The sequence below is a fragment of the Castor canadensis genome, chromosome X (genome assembly GCF_047511655.1).
Source record: "Castor canadensis chromosome X, mCasCan1.hap1v2, whole genome shotgun sequence".
NCBI classification, from domain to species: domain Eukaryota; kingdom Metazoa; phylum Chordata; class Mammalia; order Rodentia; family Castoridae; genus Castor; species Castor canadensis.
This window is the reverse complement of record NC_133405.1, coordinates 111046568-111069784: the sequence shown is the minus strand read 5'-3', so window position 1 is coordinate 111069784 and position 23217 is coordinate 111046568. Positions and strand designations below refer to the sequence as shown.

Below are 23217 nucleotides of genomic sequence, written 5' to 3'. Positions count from 1 at the left end.
AGTAGAACTTAAGCTTTCTACATATTGAAGTTTGCAATAGGAGAGCATTTGACCTCCAACCAGCTTAATCCTTGATATATAGTTATGCTGAAAAGACCATTTGCTAAATAATTGATGCATGAATGAAGGGAAGGACACTTTTAGGTTTCATGTGATTACCACCTCTATCCAGGACCTTTCTGAGCCTATACCCACATTGTGCCCGAATAGAATAATACCTTAAAATCTGGCAGATAGATAGATAGATAGATAAATAGATAGATAGAGAGAGAGAGAGAGATAAATAGAGGCAGCTATGTCATTCTTTGTTATGCCTAACAAAGCGCAATGTGTTCTCACCTGTCCTCTAATCTACATTAGCTTCTCTTTTGCTTGCAAAGCAGCCAAATTTCAGTGCTTTCGTTGACATTTTGACTTGGATAAAGACTGTGAGATTCTCCAAATAACACACGCAGATATAGTTCACTCTCAAGAAAGTGAAGTATTACTTTGCAGTCCTTAAGAGTAGACTACATATAATGACTTCCTTCCAAAAAGTATTGTGGACATGAAAGAATAATGCTTTTACAAAGAAGAAACCTGACAAACACTACCTCAGTCAGATGGCCAAGATCGAAACCAGCAGTGATATGGCACGTGATAGCATATACTGACTATATAATATGATGAAAATGGCACTTTACTTCTGTGACCTTCCTTCCAAAAACATATTCATCCAATCTAACTGTGAGTAAAACATTAAGCAATTTTAATGAGAAATATTCTGACTAGTAATTCTCAAAACTGCCATCACAAAGAAAGGAAAGTTTAAGACACTGTTACAACCTAGAGGGTCCTACAGAAACATGACTACTAAATGTAATATGGTGTCCTAGATGTGATCCTGAAAAGGAAAAAAGAGACCCTTTAATAAAAAGAAAAAAACTCTGAAAACAGTCTGAACATTAATAATGGCACATTAATAATGTGCCAATATTGGTTCATTAATTGTGACAAATGTTGCATCCTAACATAAAATATTAATAATAGAAGAAACTGGGTGTGGGACATATTGAAAGTCTGTACTATCTTTGAATCTTTGTAATGTAAATCTATTTTAAAATTAAAAGTTTATTTAAAAACAGAGAGTAGTAGAAAGAAGAGGGAAATGAAATATAAGGGGAATAATTGAAAGGGAAATAAGACAGAGGAGACATATGTCCATAAACACCCTCATGCCAATGTCACTTAAGTATAACAAAAATTGTGCTGACAATATTCATGTTACAGAATCAGTCTAGGTGCCTATTAATGGATGCATAAATTAAAAAGAGTCTTATTTAGCCATAAAGAAGAAGAAAATTATGTAATTTGCAGGAAATGGGTGTTACTGAAGATCCCCATGTTAAATGAAATAAGCCAGTCTCACAAAGACAAGTATTACATGTTTTCTCTCATATGTGCAATTTAGGGGGGTAAAGACATGAAAGAGAAAAGAGGACTATTAGGGATATGGAAGGAGAAAAGGGACAAGAGAGGATAGCAAAGGGTAATAGAGGAGGTGAATACAATATATACAATATATGCATGTATGGAAATGTCATAATGAAACCTCTAACTTTTTACAAGTAATATACACTGATTTAAAAAGATGCACCAAGTTACCATTTACAACACAGTTTCGCTTAAATTGCCTTAGGTACCAAAAACTCCCTTATTTTTTTTCTCAAACTCTTTTAATTATGCATTCACTGATCATAAGCCATTTTCTTCATTTCTTTGACCACATTTATGTCCCATTCACACCCAAATTATTAAATAACCTAGAAATGCCTACTTAAGGATGACTTTGTTCTCTTTTTACTTTTAATTTGTATATTTCCACTATTTTATATTATTGTATTTTAATACTTTCCTAGCACAATGATCATTCCCCCATTATTTCTGTACTTAAGATTCTTTGCTTTCCCATAGTGTCTTGTCTCCAGTCCAGAACTAACCATAGTTCTATAGCCCAAGTTTATCATAAGACTTGATCCACACCAAGTCTTAAAAATGAATTGAATATAGCTATATTCAGCAATTGAAAGTGACAAACTGTTTTTAAAATAAAAAACTACTGATACATGCAATAACATGGATGAATCTCAAAAACATCCTGAGCTACAGAAACTAAATCTAAGTTGATAGCATAATTGCATTTACATGACATTCTAGAATATAGCAAACTAAGCTATAATTTTAGAAATCCAAACTGTGGTTACCTCTAGGATTGGAGAATTCAGTAAAATATAAAATAAAGAAACATTTTGGGGTATTGAAAATGTTCAATAATTTGTGATAAAGACTATGTGGAAAAATATATATATATACACACATACACATATATATATGTATATATATATATATAAGCTTAATCAAATGTTTTACAGTTTATATTAAGTAAATAATACCTCAAGGTGTGTAGGAAAGAGAACTCTAATATAAAAAGCTAATGAAAACTACTCTAAATCAATATTTAAATAATCTTTAAATGACTGTCAACATTTTGAAATAAGAAATCTTTGTTTATGACTTTTCATAGAAAGTGAGACCTGGAAACATTGAAAATATTCTCCCATAAGCCTAGTAGTTAGGCTCAGGACTAAAAAAAAACAAAATTTGCCTCCTCAGTTGGACATAGAACCTCACCATTCTCCAATAAGTCTTGCATTCAACCTCTTTCATTAATTAGTATGTTATTTCTAGAGGCATACAGGTAGTTGAGTTCATGACTCTAGTCATATCTTTTTCACGTATTTAGGCTTTTGTTCAGCTTTACAGTCTACATTCTAGTCCTTACGTAACCCTGATGTGACTACTGTCCTTGTATTTGCACTTTACATGCATCACAACATGATATGAGCATACATATGTTATGCACAAATCAATAACATATCTACAAATATCATTAAAATAAAAGACTGAAAATTTTAGCTGACACAATAAGCAGTGGACCTAAGCAGTGATGTCATTACCACCAACCCAGGGATCCTGGAATTGGATGCCTTTTATGAAGACATGAAGATGTAATAAAAATAATAAAAGTATAGACTATCTGTGTATAATGGAGACACCATTTGTAAGTGATCAATTTTTCCTGTGTTTGTCTAAGTTTAAATTCATAATGATATCAAATATTAAAGTCTGTGTCATTGAAGTCTCTGTGTGAATCTTATTTCCATAGCAATTTTTTTCCAAAGGACTTGAAATTAAACATCAAGCATGTAAGTGATTTTTAATGGAATTTCTTCCAAGTTTAATGTTATTCCATCCTTAAGGCTGCATGAACATTTTATAGGTTACAAAAATATTTTTAAAGATTCCTTCATGAAAAAGTGACTAAAATAAGTTAGATCAAAATAAACTTCACTATCCATTAGCGTAGACATGAGTATTTCCATTCAGAAGCAGAATCATTTGGCTGAGTTTCAACTGATGAATGAGATATGAAAGGTAAGTTTCTGGCTTAGCTAGGGAATTTCATTTTCGAGAATATATATTCCTCTTATTTCTATTTAGTAGCACACCCAGTGAAATCAAAAACATTCCAATTAAGCAACTACCAAGTTTTCTTATAAAGAAGACATTGTAGACTGGGCACTGGTGGCTTACACCTGTAATCCTAGTTACTCAGGAGGCAGAGATCAGGAGGATCACGGTTTGAAGTCAGCTGAGGTAAATAATTCGGGAGACACTATCTTGAAAAAACCCTTCACAAAAAAGGGCTGGTGGAGTGACTCAAGATGTAGGCCCTGAGTTCAAACCTTAGTACCTCAAAAAATAAAGATACTGTATTTAAGATGGTACCAAGAGGACATGCTAAGCAATCTACAGAACATGGGCAATAACATGCTAGCATTATGAGCAAACTCATTACCAACAATAGTTACCAGATATAGCAAAAGAAGGTGGAGAATAAAAGAAACAATAATGACTGAAAAGTTCTGATATACCGAACACTTGTAGAGTGCCATTTGAGAAGACATTTTCTTACAATTAAAAAAGAAATTTTAAGTAAGCATGTCATTTGTTTCCTTGTAAACTTCTCCACTGATTCATTTCCTGTGTTGCTAGTCAACAGGGTCCGAGTTGCATTGTGTATTGTAGCATCAACAGTGCAGAATATATTAGTTTGCAATACTAAATTAGAAAACAAATAGAATTAAGCTGAAATTCTGTTTGTCACAGAAGTAGTAAACAGGGGAAGTCTGATTTGCAATATGGGATTTGATTTTGGCCAAGTATTATAACTCAGAGGAAAGTAAGTGGCTAACAATTATTAAATTTTCTTAGACACATTTGGAATTTTCACATAAATTTAAATATTGAGTTATGTAAGGGAAATAAAGTGGGGTGAGGACAGAGAAGGGAGAACAAGGTGACATTGCAATCAATTATGCATTGGTGTTTACAAATGTTGGCCTGAATTCAGAGCTTTCGGGAACAGAGTTAAATTATACCAGACCAGTGCCCTAAATGGCTTTGAGCAGTGAGGCACTTGAAAGTTCCAGAACGATGCTTCCAAAGCATTCATGGCCTTTCCCACTAAACTAGGTCAGTAGTTTTGGATGAGAAGTTTGGTTTTTTCGTGGACATTAAAGATCCTAAAATAATTTTTTATTCCTCTCTCAGTAAAATGAAGATGTAAATAAATTTTAAGAATCTAAATGGGGCCTGGGGGTATAGCTCAGTGGATAATTGCTTACTTATCATATACAAGGCCCTGGGTTCCATCCCCATCAACAACAAAACAACAACAAAGGAATATAGAGTGCTCAAATTATTGTCTAAGTTTCTAAATTTGATAAAATCTAGTCATACAAATTTTAAAATCTATATCTAATGCAACTAAAATACTGATTTTGTTTGTTTTTTGTGTGTGTTCTTTTTTTGAGTGATGCTGGAGATGGAACCCATGGCACTGTGCATGTAAATAAAGCAAGCATTTTACCAATAAGCTACATCTGTGGGGATTTGTGTGTGTGTCTGTGTGTTTGTGTATGTGTGTGTGGTTGTGGGTGTGTGGTACTGGAGACTTAAAAATGCAGTGAGTTGAAACCCACTTATTAGTCAGACTTTTTGTTGCTGTGACAAAATACCTGATATAAACAACTTAAAGGAACAGGGATTTATTTTGGCTTGTGATTTCAGTCTTTGGCTCTGTTGATTCTTGACCCATAGTGAAGAGCATCATGGCCATAGGAGCATGTGGCAGAAGCTGGTTTCACAGTGGACAGAATAAAGAAAGAGAAAGAGAGAGAGAGAGAGAAAGAAGACTAGGACAAGATATGGTCCCCAAGGTCATGTCCCCAGTGACCTTCCTCCAGTCTGGCCTCACCTCCTAAAGTTTCCACCACCTCCCAAAATAACTCCACCAGTTGGTGACCAAATGTTCCATGCATGAGCCTGTGGGGGGTGTTTCATATTCAAACCACAACAACCCCAAATAATGAGTTTCTACTATGCTTTGTGTTAATTATGTAATTATCTTTGTTAGGCTTCTATGAGATAAGATATATTTGTGTTGTAATTCCCATTTTAATATTTTTTAGCAGTACTGGGGTTTGCATTCACGTCTACCGCTTGAGCCATGCCCTCCAGCCCGTTTTTTTGCTTTAGTTATTTTTCAGATAAGATCTTCCATCTTTGTCCAGGGCTGACCTTGGACTGCCATCCTCCAATCTATGCCTCCCAGTAGCTGAGATAACAGGCGTGCACCACCACACCTAGCTTGTTGGTTGAGATGGGGTCTTGCTAATTTTTTGCCTGGGCTGGCTTCAAACTGCAATCTCCACCTTCTGAGTAACTGGGATTATAGGTGTGAGCCACTGTGCCTGATCCAGACAATTCCCATTTTGTAAATAAGGAAATTGAGACCTTTTAATTTTCTCAAGTTGCTATGCTACCAAGTGGATGATTTAGGATTTAAATTCTGATCTATCTTACTTTGAATATTTTAAAGCTTATGTTGTAGCACATTGCTGATATACTGATCAAACATTTTTGAAAGATTAAATAAGCTCATTAGAATAAGATGGAGTGGAGAATATTAATTAACGGAACAGGTAGTAAAAGTTCATGAAACCTTTCAGATGTATGTGTATATTATAGCATGTTGCATGTGAGTTATAATAAGATGCATTTATTATAGCACAGTTTTTTAAAAGTTTTAGAAAAATACTGCAGTTTGTACTCTGACATCAAAATAACCTGTGGCAATTATGATATGCAAAAGGAAAACTAAAATAAAATGTTATGACTGACAAATTGGATTGGTCACTTCATAATACTTAAAGGCTGTGGGTGTTATTTTTTGTTTGGTTTAGTTTTCTCCTTCACTAGATAAAAGAAGGTAACTCACAGATGGTTCTCTGTATTCTGGGATTCCGTGCTTGACAGATAACTGTGTGGGTCTTAAGCATATGCAATCTTATTTAATGGCAAACAAACTGTGAGTTTGGGTTTACAAAAATATTAAAGATAAGAACACTGAATTTAAATACCTTTTCTAATGTCACCCAATTGGTACAAGACAAAATTGGAATCAAATATGGGCCCTGTGATTTCATGTCCCTTTCTCCTCACACTTCCTTTATGTACATGGCATATAGCAGGTGTTTCATGTACATACAGCTTTCAGGTTCAGGAGAGAAAAAAAATGATGCCTAACAAGTATGGGTCCTTAGGGTGTCACTACTGCAGATAAGTTGCTTGGCTCTTTGCATTAGAATTAAATGTTTTTCCTTCTTGGTTTGATAAAATACATTAACAAGATCATTTGACATTTTTGTGGTACTGAGATCCAACCCAGAGTCTCACACATACTTGGCAAGTGCTCTACCACTGAGCTGCACAAACAGCCCTTATTCATCTTAGCAATAAATAACATAATTCTGCATCAGGAAATGAAGAATGCTTTGATGTTCCTGATCTTAGTGAAAACAGGAAGGGGAAATGAAATTGGGTCTATTTTAAATAAAATACTGACTGACAGTACAGTAAACTATATAGCAATATATGATATTTATGAGCTTCAATAGTTTATTGCTTTTTATAAGTATTATCGTCTCTGAGCTATATGAAACTTTTATAATTAGGAGAATAATTAGGTTTGGATGTTCATTTAATTGACTTACTTGATTGCACCTATAAAGAAATCAATTGAAGTGTAACTATTTGACTATTTACTAATTCACCTTAGTGGAGGCCACCCAAGAGAAAGCAGATGAGGCATTTCTAGAGACATTTTGATGCATAGTTTAGTCCTAATATGTTTTAGTTCATATGTGAAAAGAAATGACATGTATCTGTTACATAATGTATAGATACACAATATATTTAACTGTCTCAAATATAATTAAATACATATGTAGGAGATAAATATGAAAAATACTATAGTCATCATGTGTAAGTAAGATAAAAATGAAATATTGCATTTAGCTCACAAATTCTCAAGTGGTTTTGAGGTGGCTTTTCTGACAGAACTAATATAGCATTTAGCTACTGAAAGCTTCATTTCTATTTCTAGAAGCTAGTAACCAGGAGATTGAATGTTATAGGATTATTGTTGGCAAAAATCTAGGTGTTTCAGATGTCAGTACTCACTGGCAGTGTATGAGTTTTATGAGGATAAAAGGTTGGGAAATAATTGTCTCTTGTGTTACACATGCAGTCATATCACAGAATTATTTGTCTATCACCAAACATTGCAAAATGCAGCTGAAATATAAGGGAAGACAACTGGATTTAGAGCCAGAAGACTACATACATTGTAAGGACTTTTGTAAGTGCTACAATATACCCTCATCCAGCACAACAATAAAAATATAAATAAAATGCTAAAATTTACTAGCTGGGTAACTTGGAAAATTATTTAGCCTTCAGTCTCTTCCACTGAAAAAGCTGACAATAATTCCTTTTGAAAGGATGCTGTTATAGTAATTTAAGGTTGAATCACATACAATTACTGATATTTGATCATTCTTATCTACAAAAATGATCATTTCATTAGGATCAACTTAATAATAATAGCTACCCATTTACAGACTCTTTTGTTATAGGAACTTTGCTATGTTTTACATGTTACAGTAGATTACAATTATGGCTTCAATTTTTTACCTCTCGCTTTATTTTGTACACTTTGCAATATACATTTTTAGTTCTCTCCCATTATGAGTGGGCTAATCTGCCTTGTCCCTTGAGTCTGGGTTCAACAGCTTAATTTACTTTGACCAGAGGGATATTAGTATGTGTATAATTAGTATGAGCAAGCAGAGGCTTGAAATGAACTTTTGCAAATGGCACTTGTTCTGTTGTGGCATGAGAATATGTCCAGAATTGATGGCTAGGAATGAGACACATGTAAACTAGAGTCAAGTAAACTAAGTCGACCCAGCCTAGCCTATTTTAGATCAATGGACATCCATCCAATTCCCAGATTTGTTAAGACCAAACACTATAAGCATTGCCAACTTCTAGCAGATCCCCAGGTATATATAGCTGTAGAAAAGTTATGATTTATTTTAGTACATATATTATAGTGGCAATAGCTAACAAATATAAATGACGATCTCATTTCATTCATACAATGAATCTGTAGGCACTATCAACACCTGCGTTGGACAAAAGAAGATATTGAGACCCAGAGAAAAGTTCAGAAAATGCCTGGGGTCATATCACCAGACAGTAAGTGATAGAGGACGGATTTGAAATTAGGGAACCTAGATCCAGAAACCACATTCTACCCACTACACTGAACAGCTTTGTTCTTGTGAAGATGCAATGAGATTATTTTTAAGTGTTTTGTCAATGTTAAGCTCACTAAGAATACAAGACATTATTATGAGGCTGCAATTCCCTTTCAAAGACACTGCAAAATTCCAGCTAAATTTTTTCTTTGTCTCATTAAAAAAAGAAACCCTAAGCAAGCACTAGTTGCTTTAAAATGCACTGTTCTTTGATACGCTGGTTACATAGGGAAAACTGATAAATGATGAAATTTAACATGCCACCTTCCTTCCAAATCAGTGATAGACTGCTGCTATTTGCTAGGCAACTACCAAGTAAACAGAAAAATAAAGCCACGGTTTTCTTGGCAAGTGTCATTAAAAAGAGATTAAATTTACAGTAAATGTAATCTGTACCATAGATCCTATAGACAGAAAACCTGAAGGGGAAATGAAAGCATTAATAAGATATTTCTTAATTTAATGAAGCATTACACACATCAGTCCACTGAACCAAAATAACCTTAGGGAATCACAGTGAAGAAGGGCATTTATTCCTCTGCTTCAGGAGGCATACATATACAAATGGTGCAAAACAGGAAGCCTTGAAATTCGAATAAACATAAAAAAGATAAGTCTGGGGATGCTAATGAGCATTGTGTTTATGAGGTGTGACTTTATTTACATGGAATATACTCTATGGGCATAAATCTTTTAAATTCCACTTCATTTTTCATTTTTCCATGTATTGAAACCTCTCCAGGTTATTATTTTCTTCAAAAAATTAACAATAGAAGGCTTTGCTGGGTGAAATGGGTAATAGGGAGCATGATGCTGTTGAAGCATTAAGCTGAGCAGGGCATGCCCAACAGAGGAACTTCTTTAATTAGAAAGTTTGGGGAGACAGTATCCTTATTTTATATAAAACTCTTAAGTTGTACTTTTTAAAAAGGAGAATTAAAAATAGGCTTAAAGGAGGGAAAGAGAAGAAAATGCAAAGGAGAATCCAAAAGAAATTGGATTAGGCAGAATTTAAAAAAACAACAGTTCTGCTTTGGAGAGTATAATTCAGACTTAATGTCTACAAAATCTGTTGATTCATAAATGTCCCCAAAAATCCTGAGCTTAATTGCTTCTTACTTTAATCATTTAATAATTATCACCTAACTTTCTCTTTTTTAAATAAAAAAGGATTTAGATGGAAAGAAAGACCATGTTAATAAGTTCTTCTTTGGAGTGTCTTTATATTCTCCTTCATTCAACTTTGAACACAAACTATTCATTTATTTGGTTATTTATTAACTTAAACATGTACTTATTGAAATGATCATTGCTTGTTGGGTGTTGGCATACAGAAGCTCTACTTGGGCAAAATTGACCCTGATAAATTAGATTTGGATGGCACTTTTCTGACTACTACACATTGATAATATCTCACCATCTCTTTTTAACATATATTAATTTTATTAAAAAATGAGTTTCACTGGGCCATTTTCATACATGCATATACCTTTGATCATATCCACCCACTTTACCCTCTCATATCTCCCCTCTCTCTTTCACTCATCTCCTTTCTCTTCCCTAATTTCTATTTCATGTCTCTCTGTCTCTCTCTCTCTCTCTCTAATCTACATCCCACATATGACAGAAAACATGGGATACTTGTCTGGCTCATTTCACTTAACAAATATCCCATTATATATTTTTGTTGTGGGACTGTGGTTTGAACTCAGGGTTTCACGCTTGCAAAGCAGAATGCTTACGCTTGTGCCACACCTCTAGTCCATTTTGTTCTGGTTAATTTGGAGATGGGGTCTCAAGGACTATTTGCATGGGCTGGCCTCAAACCATGATCCTCCCAAACTCTGTCTCCCAAGTGGGTAGGATTACAGTCATGAGCCACTGGCATAAGCATATCCCATGAAATTTTGTGACACTTATTCTCTTCATACTACACTTGGTAAGATGGTATAGTTTCGTAGAGTTCCTGCTGAATTTTAGTTTATTTTCATCACTCCACTGTCCTAGCCTGTCAGTAGTTTTGCATCCTAAGACTATAATCTTAAAATACTATTTCAAATTATTATGCATTGTTAAAAATCATAGTAAATTTTTCAATAAGCCAGATGACTGATTTTTTTAAAAAGCAGAAAAAAATGTCACTCTATTGAATATTGCTGCTGGGTACTCAGAATGGAATCACTTGGGAAAACTGGAAGATGTATTAGGTTAAATTTGTTAATTCCCTTTTACCCATCAATTATATTACAAGTTATAAATATGCAAAAGAACTGTCTCCACAGTCTTATCAGGAGACTTGTACAAAAATAATTATAGTATCAATATTTGTACTTGTCCAAACTGAGAGCAACCTACATCTTCAACTATAGTACAATGGGTAAATAAATTGTGACTTCTTCATATAATGGAAAAATATACAGCAATGAGAATGACCAAAGTACAGTTACATGCAACAACATGGCTAAATTTCAAGAACATAATATTAAGCAAAATAAGACTGATACAAAGCAAACATTTCATGAGTCCATTTTCCCAAACTCAAAAAAAGCTTAAATAAATAAAAATGTAATTCACAGGGATGAATAATTATGTAGTGAAGCTATTTAAAAAAGTAGAACAAGAAAATGATCATCTTTGGGGTGAAGGAAATAGACAGTGATGAAATGAGCATGAGAGATTTTCAAGTTTCTGGCAATTTGTATTTCTTGATTTTGTGGTTATATTGGGTGTTCACTTTGATAAATTAATGAAATCTACAGATGTATTTCTACACTTTAGCTTTTGTGTTTTATTTCACAGTAACACAATAAAAATATTTTTAAAGAACCTAATATTCATCAGAATGTCATCTATGGAAACACCTTTATAAGATTATCCTCTGTCTCATTGCCAGTGCTTAGCCTAACAGGACATTAAGCGTTGCATTTTTTAAATGATTGCTTTTATGTAGAGAAAAGTCATTCAAATAAACAACCTATAGTCTTACCTGGTATTTGTCATCATTATTTTGTGAGTAAATGACATACTAGCCTGAATTTCTGGGCTAGAAGCATATTTCAAAAAATATATAGATAAGATTAAAGTTATCAAAAAATGATACAGAGTCAAGGAAAACAGTAATATAAAGGCACCGAGAAGTGTCAATAAATTAAAGACACTAAAAAATAAGGTATATAAGTCATTAATGAATAAGTAATAAGCAGATTTCATCAATTCTAAAACATACTATTAATACATATGAAATCAAGTGCATCTTATAATGAATACTATTCTCAATCTCTGTCACCATAGATTGAGGTCATCGTCTTCCAGAGAGAATTTTTGCTTTGTTTTGTCATCTAAGTTAAGGTACTACTCACGTGAGATCACTTTAAATTAAAATCTCTGCTTGAAATTTGTTTTTAGACCACACTAGTAATGTGAATTCAGGCCTCAAATCTGCTTGAATACTACCAAGTTGTTCAAATTCTCCAGCCAGTGCAATGGCTGAGATGTTGTTCATATGACTATTCCTTTCTTCATGGCCACTATACTGCTTCACAGTCTTGAACTGAATCCACACCCTTTGATATCCCAGTTTTACTCAGTGGATTCCTCTTAGACCATCCTTTCATGAAACCTTGGTTGTGATTTTTCTTTCTTGTTGGTACATAAAATCGTACAATCAATAGTACCTTATACAAAATACAAGTCCAGGCACATAAAGATTTGGTTTTTTGTTCAAAAGAAAATATCTACCTTACAATTGGACAGGTTTCTTACATGCATGATTTTGTTTGATTATAAATTAAATTTGGCCAAAATCTTTGTACATACTAAATAGTAGCAGTGAAAGTATTAGGCTGCAATAAAATTAGTAAGTGTACTTTGAAAACTAAAACTCATTCCACAATATAAGGTAGAATTATTATTTCTAGGAGCATGCTTTGCTCCCAAACTAAACTATGTGACCCTTGAAGTCTCAGACTACATCTCTAGTAATGCCCTACTACCTTATATGCACTATTGAGCCCATATTAAAGATGCAATAAAACTTGGTGAATAGTTGAGGGCTAAGATGAGCATATGAAATACACTCATAAGAAAGAAAGAAAGAAAAGCCTCTATCAATTTGTGTGTTTGTGTGTGAGTACCTGAATGCAAAGGAAAAGTCAACATCTAGACCTAAGAGCAAAGGCAGCCTATGGGTTGATCTTTATTATGAGAATGTTTTGGCCTTGCTGTATTTGGTATTCTGGAAGAGGGCTTAGGACGGGATTGAGAAGCCTGTCTACAAGGCTTGCTCCAACAGATTCAATTCACAGTCTTAGCAGGTAATAAAAGAAGTCTCTGGACCATGTAAGAGATTGCTCAGGCATAGTTAGGTACCTTGGCCATTTTATGTATTAATGCCAGTCTCAAATACATCATTTTTCTGGCATTCTGTGGAACGATAGAGGATATTTCTGTGAGTAAGTGAATGGAGGATTACTGACTTACTGACCTTTCCTGACTGTGATAAAAGATGACTTCTTTCCTTTCAGCAATACTTTAAAAATGGAAATTGCTCTTTTAAACATATGATGTGAGAATGAAGTAGGGAGCTAGCTATTATTCCATAAATAGATGGTGCAGAGGGCACCCCTTGGGAAAGCGAAAATTTTCATCAGGGTTATCTTACTGAGCTCTGTCAGTATGCATGTGTTTGCATTTAAAGACTGTATGAAAAGAATGGAGACTGTCTTGATCGGATGTATTTTTAAGACTCTAATTTTATTCAGATAGCATTTAAATATAGTGTGCAAGATACAGCAATCCTAAATGCTTTGTGCTAAGTTTGCTATGTGGATTCTCATGTGATTTTCCTGATGGAGTCAGGAAAGCAAAATTATTTTGATCTGCATTGTTAGGTCCAAATAAGAATGGGAAATAACAAGGCATGTATTTTCCATGACCCAGGAAATGTGACAATTGCCTGGTATTTCAAAAACAAATGGGTCTTGCTGCTTAGGCACAGGATGAAAATTTGCTAAAAGATTGAACTTTTCATTACATATGTCCAAAGAGCTTTTGAAGGTCTGAGAAATTTAAATAAATGATAAAATGATGATGTAGAGTATTTCATGATATTAAATGCTAAAAGAGCTAAAATAGTTGGGAGAATGTCCCATCACATAATTGAAATCTATTAATTAAGTCTTGAGGAACCCTTCTTGCAGTTACACAAGTTGTCAGAACCACTTTTTGTTTTGTGTTCTGAGTATATATGGCTTCTATAAGCAACTTGAATATATTGTGCACAAAAAAGAAGGGACCGTGTATTGTACCAGTGAATGCTTCTAGTGATGAATCAATTTATATTAAGGCCACCTGCTGTTATGAAGAATCAAAGAATGTCTGTCAAACCTGAAATTCACATCAATCAATATAACATCATGTTTTAGTATTAAATAGGAGGAAAAAAAACCTCTCAAAGTAGATGCTTTACTTGTCCCTGAATGAAAGCTGTGGTGGTAACAGATAATTTGACTGCTTATACATCATTTAAACACCTATATAGTTTTGGTTTCGTGGCAAGAAAGAATTGTCCCTCCCTTAAAAGGTATTTATCTACATCAAAAAGTGTACATGAATATTGTACCTATGGACTTTCATGAACAAGTCAAGATCTTTTCTTTAAAAACAAAAAAGGTTTACATGAAGAGAGCACAATAGCAAGGGGTTGAATTTTTACATTCTGTATTTTGTTTAACTCCAGGCTAAGTTGAAAACACAGATTAGGTCCATCACTTTAGGTTCAGTTGTCTATATTTGTGTAGAATCAGTTTTTTATGTGTCTGGTAAATATGCTAGCTAAAGGAAAATCCAAGAACAATCATAATTGTTATGTGGACTTACTTGAGCAACCATGTAGTTCAAGTATCCAGGGGAGCTGGACATATGAATGGTGCCATCTTAGGAGCCCAAGCAGAATGTCAATATAACCTAGAGGTAAGATGGGGGAGAAACTATCATAAGTGATTTTAGAGTTTCCAGTACACCTCTACCATCTGATAATTATTGATCTTCCTACCTTAGAATGTTAATTTGATCCTGGGGAAAATATACATGCAGAAGACTTAGTTAACACTAAAACGTTTTCACTTAGTTATATCTTAATCTGTATGAAACAACTAGGAACATTTTTTGATGGGGAACTAGAGAGTATTAAGCACACTGGGATGGGATGGGAACTATGCCAAGAAAGCTTTATGTACTTAATTCATTTTTGGAATGTTAGTGCAACCTAAATATTGAAACCTCTATCAACAGGGTCTTTGTCTTATTCAAAACAGGAAACTGTTGAAAAGACACAGGAGTATTTCATGGAATATAAAACAGATTGACATTACTAGCACTGAGACTACTCCCTTTTTCTTTCTCTCTGGGTCCTACATGGCTCTCTTGACTGCTTCTCTCTATCTATGTCATTCTTTTATTCTCTGCAGTTTTTTTCATCTCTGCACACATCCCAAAACCACATACTTTATGTGTTTTATTACTAGCTACATGCAGAAGCCAATTCCAAATTAATGGGCAAGAGAAACGGTCCTAGCATAAGGCAGGAAAGATCTCTGCTTTAATCATCTCTGACCAGGCGTGCAGGATCATATGTTGCAAATATGGCTGCCACTCAAGGCTTCTGTTGTTCACAGAAAAATCATTATAGGTGGAGCATAAATTCCAAAACTAATCAATTACGTCAACTGTTTGGTTTTCTACTCTCTCTCATACCTATACATGCAATTATAACTAAATGGCAACACTTGGGAGAGCCAACTATTTGATCTCTTTTTCCTATAGGAGATTTTCCCCAATTCTTACTCTGACTTCAGCTTTGTATTTCCAAGACTTGTAAACAATTCTAAAAATGCTCCAGATCCAAAAGCTATATTATACAAACAATTCTAAGTATTTAAATGCATGGAATTATACATATTTATACTAGTTACAAATAAAAACCAGGCCAATTTTAAGAAAACAGCATGTTGCATATGTTTTCTCCATTCAAATAGCACAAAAGTCAAACTTAGGTAAAGCCAAGCAGTGCTTTTGGTTTGAATGGTTATAAGGTTTAATTGTTGCCTCATCTTTTTGAGTGTTTCTGATATGAAGTCATGCAATTATTGGGAGCAGTGATTTCTGAATCATACTTGAACTTCTTAAAGCTCAAATACCTGGCTAAATATGTAATAATATTTATTGACTTTCTGAAAATTGGAGGAAAGTAACTCAAAGTATTCCATGTCTTGAAAGTTGGCTGGAAAGATATGTGATAAATATGGAGGTTTGCACAAAGTTTTTGAGCAATGAATTTTCCAAAAATTCTTCTTTATTAGAGGCATTTAAAAATATCAAGGTCTTTAGAGAATGTAACTGGAAATTGCATATGAAACTTTATGTTTCTGTAAGCATTCTTATATTATGTCAAATTTATGCCAATTATGTGTCAAAGGTAAGCAGCATTCATAGCTTGGAGACAAATGATCATTTGTTAAATGTTTATTGCAACTTCCCTGTTTTCTTCTTTCACATATACCACATTTCAAATAATTAACATATAACATAACCACAGTAGTTAGATAATGTTTAAGAAGAAGTGATATCTAAAAGTTGTTGATTGGAAAACTTGTGCTTAATGTTAGGAATTACATCACCCCTGAGCAGTGATACTGACAAAAGCTTTCCCAAAATGCTTTGATACAGAAGTTTGCCTTCAGACTACCTACAGATGCATTCCAATCCATACAAAAATCACAATTCATATATATATGCATATATATCATATATGTATATATATCCTTGTCACTTGCAGAGATTAACGTATTCAATGTTTCTGGTGGTTTGATGACATGGTTTTCCAGTACATGCTTCAAGCATCTTTTATAATTATTATTTCTATGAAGTCATTCAACTTGGAAATAATTGCTTGCCAAAACTGGGTTTCTCTGGTGAACCACTCAACACAGCTTTAGTTTTACAAATAACACAATTCTTTGTGTGTTGTTAATCTCGGTTTAGAAACACCACATATTATCCTTTCCTCTTGAACAGTTCAGCTCCTGTTCTTATACTTTAGAACCATTACTTACTTCTAGAATATAAATGTGTGAAGCACATAGCTGGTGACTCTTTGAAAATAGATTTTCCAAGTATATATAAAACAGAGGTCTAGGGCAACATTTAATAGTCATTAGGAATGTGAGGACTTCCCAAACAGTTCCCAAACTTGCTTTATATAAGAGTTACATGGAGTTTACTACATGGAGTTTTGTTATTTACTGTTTTTAGTTTTTGAGATTAAGTTGCTATGATACTGTGTACCCAAACTTGACATAAAAGTTATTCAAATAATTGAGTGCTTCCTGCTAAAATACTCCAAAGAACTTAACTCTAATTTTTATTTGCTTTTAATCTCATCTCATCTAACATTGCACTTCTGAAATAGCATTAACAGTCCTAACATGAAAATTTGATAAACAATTTACGTATTCAGTGGATGTCTACAGAATACACAATTTGGTATCAATTTATTCTCTTAACAAAATGACTTAAACCATTGAAATGGAACATTGTTGACATAGCACAGGCTAGACTTAATAAAGCAGACTGCTCACAGACCATATGGCCATTATGGAAAAATAAATTGAAATTGCTTTCCTAGATTATGTTCACAATGAAATCTCTGAAGGTAAAGGAATTTTCCTTGTCAAATCTTAGTGAAGCTATGTCTCCACATGTTCCAAATTCAGAGAAACTGGGTCATGGATAATTACCAGGCAAGATATGTTTGTAAAGGTGATTTGCTAATGAGAATTCTCTATGAAAATGCAAGCACTTATACTGAAAATATAATACAACAAATGAGTGATGTTCCTCCATCAAATTAGAATTTAAGGCCATTGAAAGGGGAAAAATTTAAACAGAAAAAATAAGAAAATGTTGAAACATATAACAAATATGCATATTTTTAAAAGTTTGATATTATTATAGATTTACAGATGACTTAGAACATTTTTATCATAGCAGGAAAAATTAACTGGATCCCTTCAAAATTTAAACGTTCAGGTGAGACATGAAAGTCTTTGTGACAAACATATCATATGTTAGAGCTGATATTATCAGCTTCAGAAAGTATGTTCAATTGCTTATAATTCTATTTATATCTTCAGGAAGATTTTTTTCTAGCATATATACAAGTGAACTCTATTTCATGTCTGATTTAAATTGCTTTACAAGTATACTCACCATTTATACACAGCAAAGGGTGATGGCAAATTTTGACTTTAATTTCATGTTTTCACATACATACACCCACATATGTGCATGTGCACAAGAATATGCACTGAATATTGAAATTGCCTCTTTAATGAAAAAATGAAATGCAGGCAAGCCTGCTTTAACATAATCTGCATACACTGAGAATTACATAAAAACAAAACTATAATATCAATTCCTTTCACTACTCCTATTTCTACTGTGGTTATAGAATAGGGAAAAAAAACAATGACTTATACTGCATCTACTATGCATTTTAAAACAGAAAGTTGACACTTAATAATATTCTTTGCTCTCTCACTGATTCTTTATATGACTTAGTGGCAGAAGACATGAAGGATCTTGGGTAAGAATCGGAAATAAAATTTAAAAATGGTATTTTGAGGGACTAAGGTGTAGCTCAGTGGTAGAGACTTGCCTGTCATGTGTGAGGCCCTGGGTTCCATTCCCAGCACCACAAAAAAAGAACCACTCTTTTAAAAAATCAAATTAAGTATGTCCCATTAAGCTGTGTTTTCTGAATGATAAATATTTTAAAGAACTCAGGATAATGTAACTTTGAAATTTTGGCTAAAAAGTTTACACAGAAGAGAAGACACAAAGTCAAACCATATCAGTGAACTCACTTTTATTTTTATTTTTTTCCACATAGTAACTTCATGTCAACTACAAAAATCATGAAATTTAGAACTGAACATGAAACTATAAACTCAAACTCACAGGAGCGACAAACAGATTTTCCCCAGATGACTGCTAAGAAAAAGTAACCAGGATATCAGAAATTCATATTTAAGTAGTAAACATGTCATATATTTAAAAATAATAAATATAGAATAGCAGTAGAGAAACTAATAGCATAAACAGCATGAAGTATATTTTATTTAAGACAGATGAAATTTCTAGGCACAGTTTTAGGCATTAAAGAGGACACAGAGGCATAGGTTAGTGTGTGCTGCTCTGTACAAAAATACAGTTTGAATAAATTACATTGCTAGCCATACAATTAGACATCACTTACCAGTCAGTTCATTGCATGTTTAATAATATACAGGTACATGCTAATCCATATATATCATTTATATCTCAAACACAGTCTCTCTATATTTATGTCTTTAAAATTTACATGTTGAACTTACAAAAAGCTAAATACTTGTGCAAGAAATCTGAATAACTAGCCCTGCTGAGTACTTTTATGCTATGTGTGTATGTATATATTATCTCTCTAAGATAAACAATGGGTTGGTAGTTAACAATTTTGCTTAAGAAAACATCAAATAAACCTAAAGCTGCAAAGACGTTAGTGTCAGTGAAAATTTCTCTTAAGTTTATTTTGATGGACAAAATAGTATTTTGAATGAGCAACAATAATTTTCCTGTTGTAGTGAGCCTTGTTAGTAATGAAACACTTCCCAATATTAGTGATGCTAGAAATATAGCATAGGGCTCTTCACTGGGAAAAGGAAAAGTTATAGAAGAAATCTACTTTTCAGTAAACTGCTAATATATGTGCAACTGTAACATATTCTGTCAATTCTCAGCTTGTCATATTGACAGAATGAAAACTTGATAAGATTCTAGATATGATATTGGTCTAACAGCACACTGCATCCTCCACTAGAAGTGCCTCATTGATATCAGCACCAAAGAACTATTCTTCTATTATTCAAGAATAAAAAGATCTTCTCACAATGGAGTGTGTTTACTTGAATCCCTATCCAAATAGTGTATTTCTCATGCTGTTCTGACAATATGCAATTAACTGCAAGGCAGCCTGCTCCAGATTTCACTATTTCTCAAGAAAATTTCTTCAAAATATTTTATAATACTAATATCTTTCTGGATATTTTCCATCCATAGTTTTTATGATTCTTTACAGAATCATAAACTTTTATAAAGGTTTCTTTTTAGGATGCACTGAATGACTTTTGTCTATCATTACTAAAATAAGCATAAGCCTGGTACTTCATACTTACTTTGAGATTCAAAAGAAAATCCACAAGTGTGTTTTTTTGGCATTTGAAAAATAAAATGCTTTTTTGAGGGGAGAAGGGTTGTTTTTGGCAACTACTCTTAAGACAAGCTGAAAGCAGCACTCTGCTCTGGGAGGTAAAGGAAATTATTAAATCTATAGCTAAGGTCCTGCTCTTAATGGATTTCGTAACACAATAGCACATTGGCATGTTTTAAGTTATTTTTCCAGTGCTTCTTTCTGCAAGAGGGCCAAACCAGAACATACTGTTTTTAATGTCTTTGTTAATAAAAATAATCATTTATAGCTTTCATATTAGAACTGTTTATTTTATATAAAAATAGGTTTATAATTAAAATATCCAAATTTGTATAGTAAACAGAATTAACACAAGTTTGCAGTATGAGATTAGTTTCAAACTTACTCCCTATTAATGATATTTCCTTCTCTTAGAACAGTTCAATAAATGTTTCTCCTAACATAAATCCATCATACTTGTGTGCACGAATCAGTTAGCCCATTAGAACTTCAGAGGACCAGGTGATAACCAAATGAATTCTACTCCTCTACCAAGACATTTATATAAATCTATCACTATTTCTTTTCTTAACAAAGACATTTAAAATACTTGCAAAAAATAGCAGCCTTGTATTTTAATGAATTTTACAAAGTGATCATCCTAATTGCTACTCTCTTTTGAACTACAGTGCTTACCCAATAATCATTAATTTTTAGATTAACACTATTTCAATTTTTCTTCTTAAGCAATTTTATTAACACTTCCAGTGAAACAGTAGAGAACACAGCAAAAAGATATAGGTTCTTTTCTATGGTAAATAAGTGTGAATACCAATCTAAGCCTCTTAATAATGTGTACAAAGTTAGTGTTCAAACCACTTCACTAGAGCAAATATGAATTATGTGTATAATTAGTAAATGCATGTGCAGGGTCAGGGAACAGCTTATTACCATTTATACTAACTTTCACTTTCTATAAAAATATTTAAGCTTGTTACGTATGCACAATTATTTGCTGCAATGTTTGGCAAATGATTTAAAGAGTACAAAAGTAACTCATGAATCTTTTCTCTCATTGCCCCAGGGAAAGCAGAGACACTCAATTTTCTACATGAGGCTGAGGCACAATTTTTAACCATGTAATTAAAAACGCATGTCTCCAAGTCTTGACTTTCTTTCCAGGGAGATGCTGATTGCTAACGCATAATCTCCCATTAAAAAGAGTATTCTTGAAGGTGGAATGTGAATCATTATCCAGTTATATTCACAACTCCCATTAGATACCTGAAAGGCAGGTGACTTTTCAAGAGCTCACAAGTGAATAACCAAGAGCCAATGTAGTCAGTGGGTGGTTTAAGCAGGTGATAAGGGCTCTAACAGTGGAATCCTTGTTTGCACAAAGGAACTTTTAATGTTGCTTATGCCAGCTGCTCCCCTGCAGGCAATAGGAGATTCAGGCAATTCTCATTCCGACTAGTTTCTTACACTGGTTGCTGTCATATAGACCCTTCACTTGTCAAGAAAAATAACATGAACATATTGGAAGTTTGCAGCATTTGCCTATATCTAATCAGCTCTCTTAGTTTGTGCAGGTTCCTAACATGGATGTAAAAGCTGGTTATGATGTTGATAGCCAAGAGGCAAAGTAAGTATATTAAATCAACTGAGCAAACTGTTTGATGCTCCACAAGTGTTTTAGAAAACTGTGAGTTAGAAAAGATGCAGATGTAAATCTTTTGTTGGATGGTTGTTTTTTCTTTTTCTTTTTTGCTCGAGAGTTGGTTTTAGTAGTAGTCTTCATAGTTCTTAGGATTCAGGCAATAAAGGATGGCACCCCCAAACGAAAATATAGTCGCACCCCAGGCCAGGCCATAACCCCAGTTGAACTCATGGTAAATTTTCAGGCTCACAGTTTCAATGAACTTGATTGGGTAAAGGACCAGGCTGCAAACCTGTAAAACAACTGAAACAAAAAACGAAATAGAAATTAGAAAATATTATTCACATGAAATAAAACAATGTAATAGCATAAATATCATATGAGCATTGCTTTTAAATCAAATAAACATAAATGCCCAAAAGCATTGCTTATTCTAGACACTGCACTTTAGAATATTAATGATTTTTTGTTTCACAATATAGTAAGAATTATCCTATCGATGACTAGTGAATTACTATTAGTATTTGATGAAATAATTAGTGAAATGTAATAATTTATAAGCATACAAAATAGTGATTCCCATCTTACAAACACATACATATATAATTATCACTATAATGGCAAGTAGAACTACTTAAGATAAACTTTTCAAATATACCACACCTATAAAGAGTTCACTAAGAATTGTGGTCCCAATGCAGACTTAAACCCTTGTTGTTTATTTTATGTGCATTTAAACAGGGAATTCAAAATCATTTCTCTTGATGAAACTGGTCAACCTGTGAATAAAGACACAACTTGGTTGGCATTGTTGCTTCACAACCATCTAACTCAGCCCAATATTCCAGTCTTAACTTGATGTCTTTGTATCTGTTACTCATCCAAAACTAATTTTACTCTTTTCCTCTAATCCACTCTATACTTCTTCATCTTTAAAAAGAGACTTAAAAGTTATTTTTGTCAGGAAGCCACAACTAATTATACCCTTTTTGTTAGATTTAATACGTGATTTTTACATTTCTATTTCCTACCTACTTCAGAAAAGAATTAAATCAATGAACGTATGGGAGATAATGGTACTGAAAAACTTAGTCTAATGGAGGCTATTATAGTAGAGCACAAATTTGAGTTCTTACTTCCAGTTACATATTAGTTCCTAGTTAGGACTAAAGGGGAAACATGATGAGTCATACTTAGTGAAATAAAACAAATCAATTAATCAGGAAAGGAAGTGAAGTTTTTTGACTATCTAAAATAAAGTGGGATGTATACTGTGGATATTTTTATATGGGAGACATTGGATTACATATGAAATTATGTTATTCATTTAAAATTTATAACTTCCTATTAATCAAATAATATAATTTCTATTTGAATTAAATTAATGAGATGGATCTGCCTCATTCTCAATGACAACTTTAATCCTCAAGAAATTAACAATTTCTCTCTAAATATCTGGAGTATATATATATATATATATATATATATATAAACACACACACACT

The 23217-nt window shown here is 33.3% G+C and overlaps 1 protein-coding gene across 1 annotated transcript in view; it reads right to left on the bottom strand.

Moving 5' to 3' along the window:
* Positions 1 to 18678: 18678 nt before the first annotated feature.
* Positions 18679 to 23217, bottom strand: part of Tmem47 (transmembrane protein 47) — a 28721-nt gene continuing 24182 nt past the window's right edge. The window contains exon 3 of the mRNA XM_020178681.2: positions 18679 to 22015. Coding sequence (XP_020034270.1) covers positions 21837 to 22015 — 179 coding nt within the window. The 3' untranslated portion in view covers positions 18679 to 21836. The remainder of the gene's footprint in view (positions 22016 to 23217) is intronic.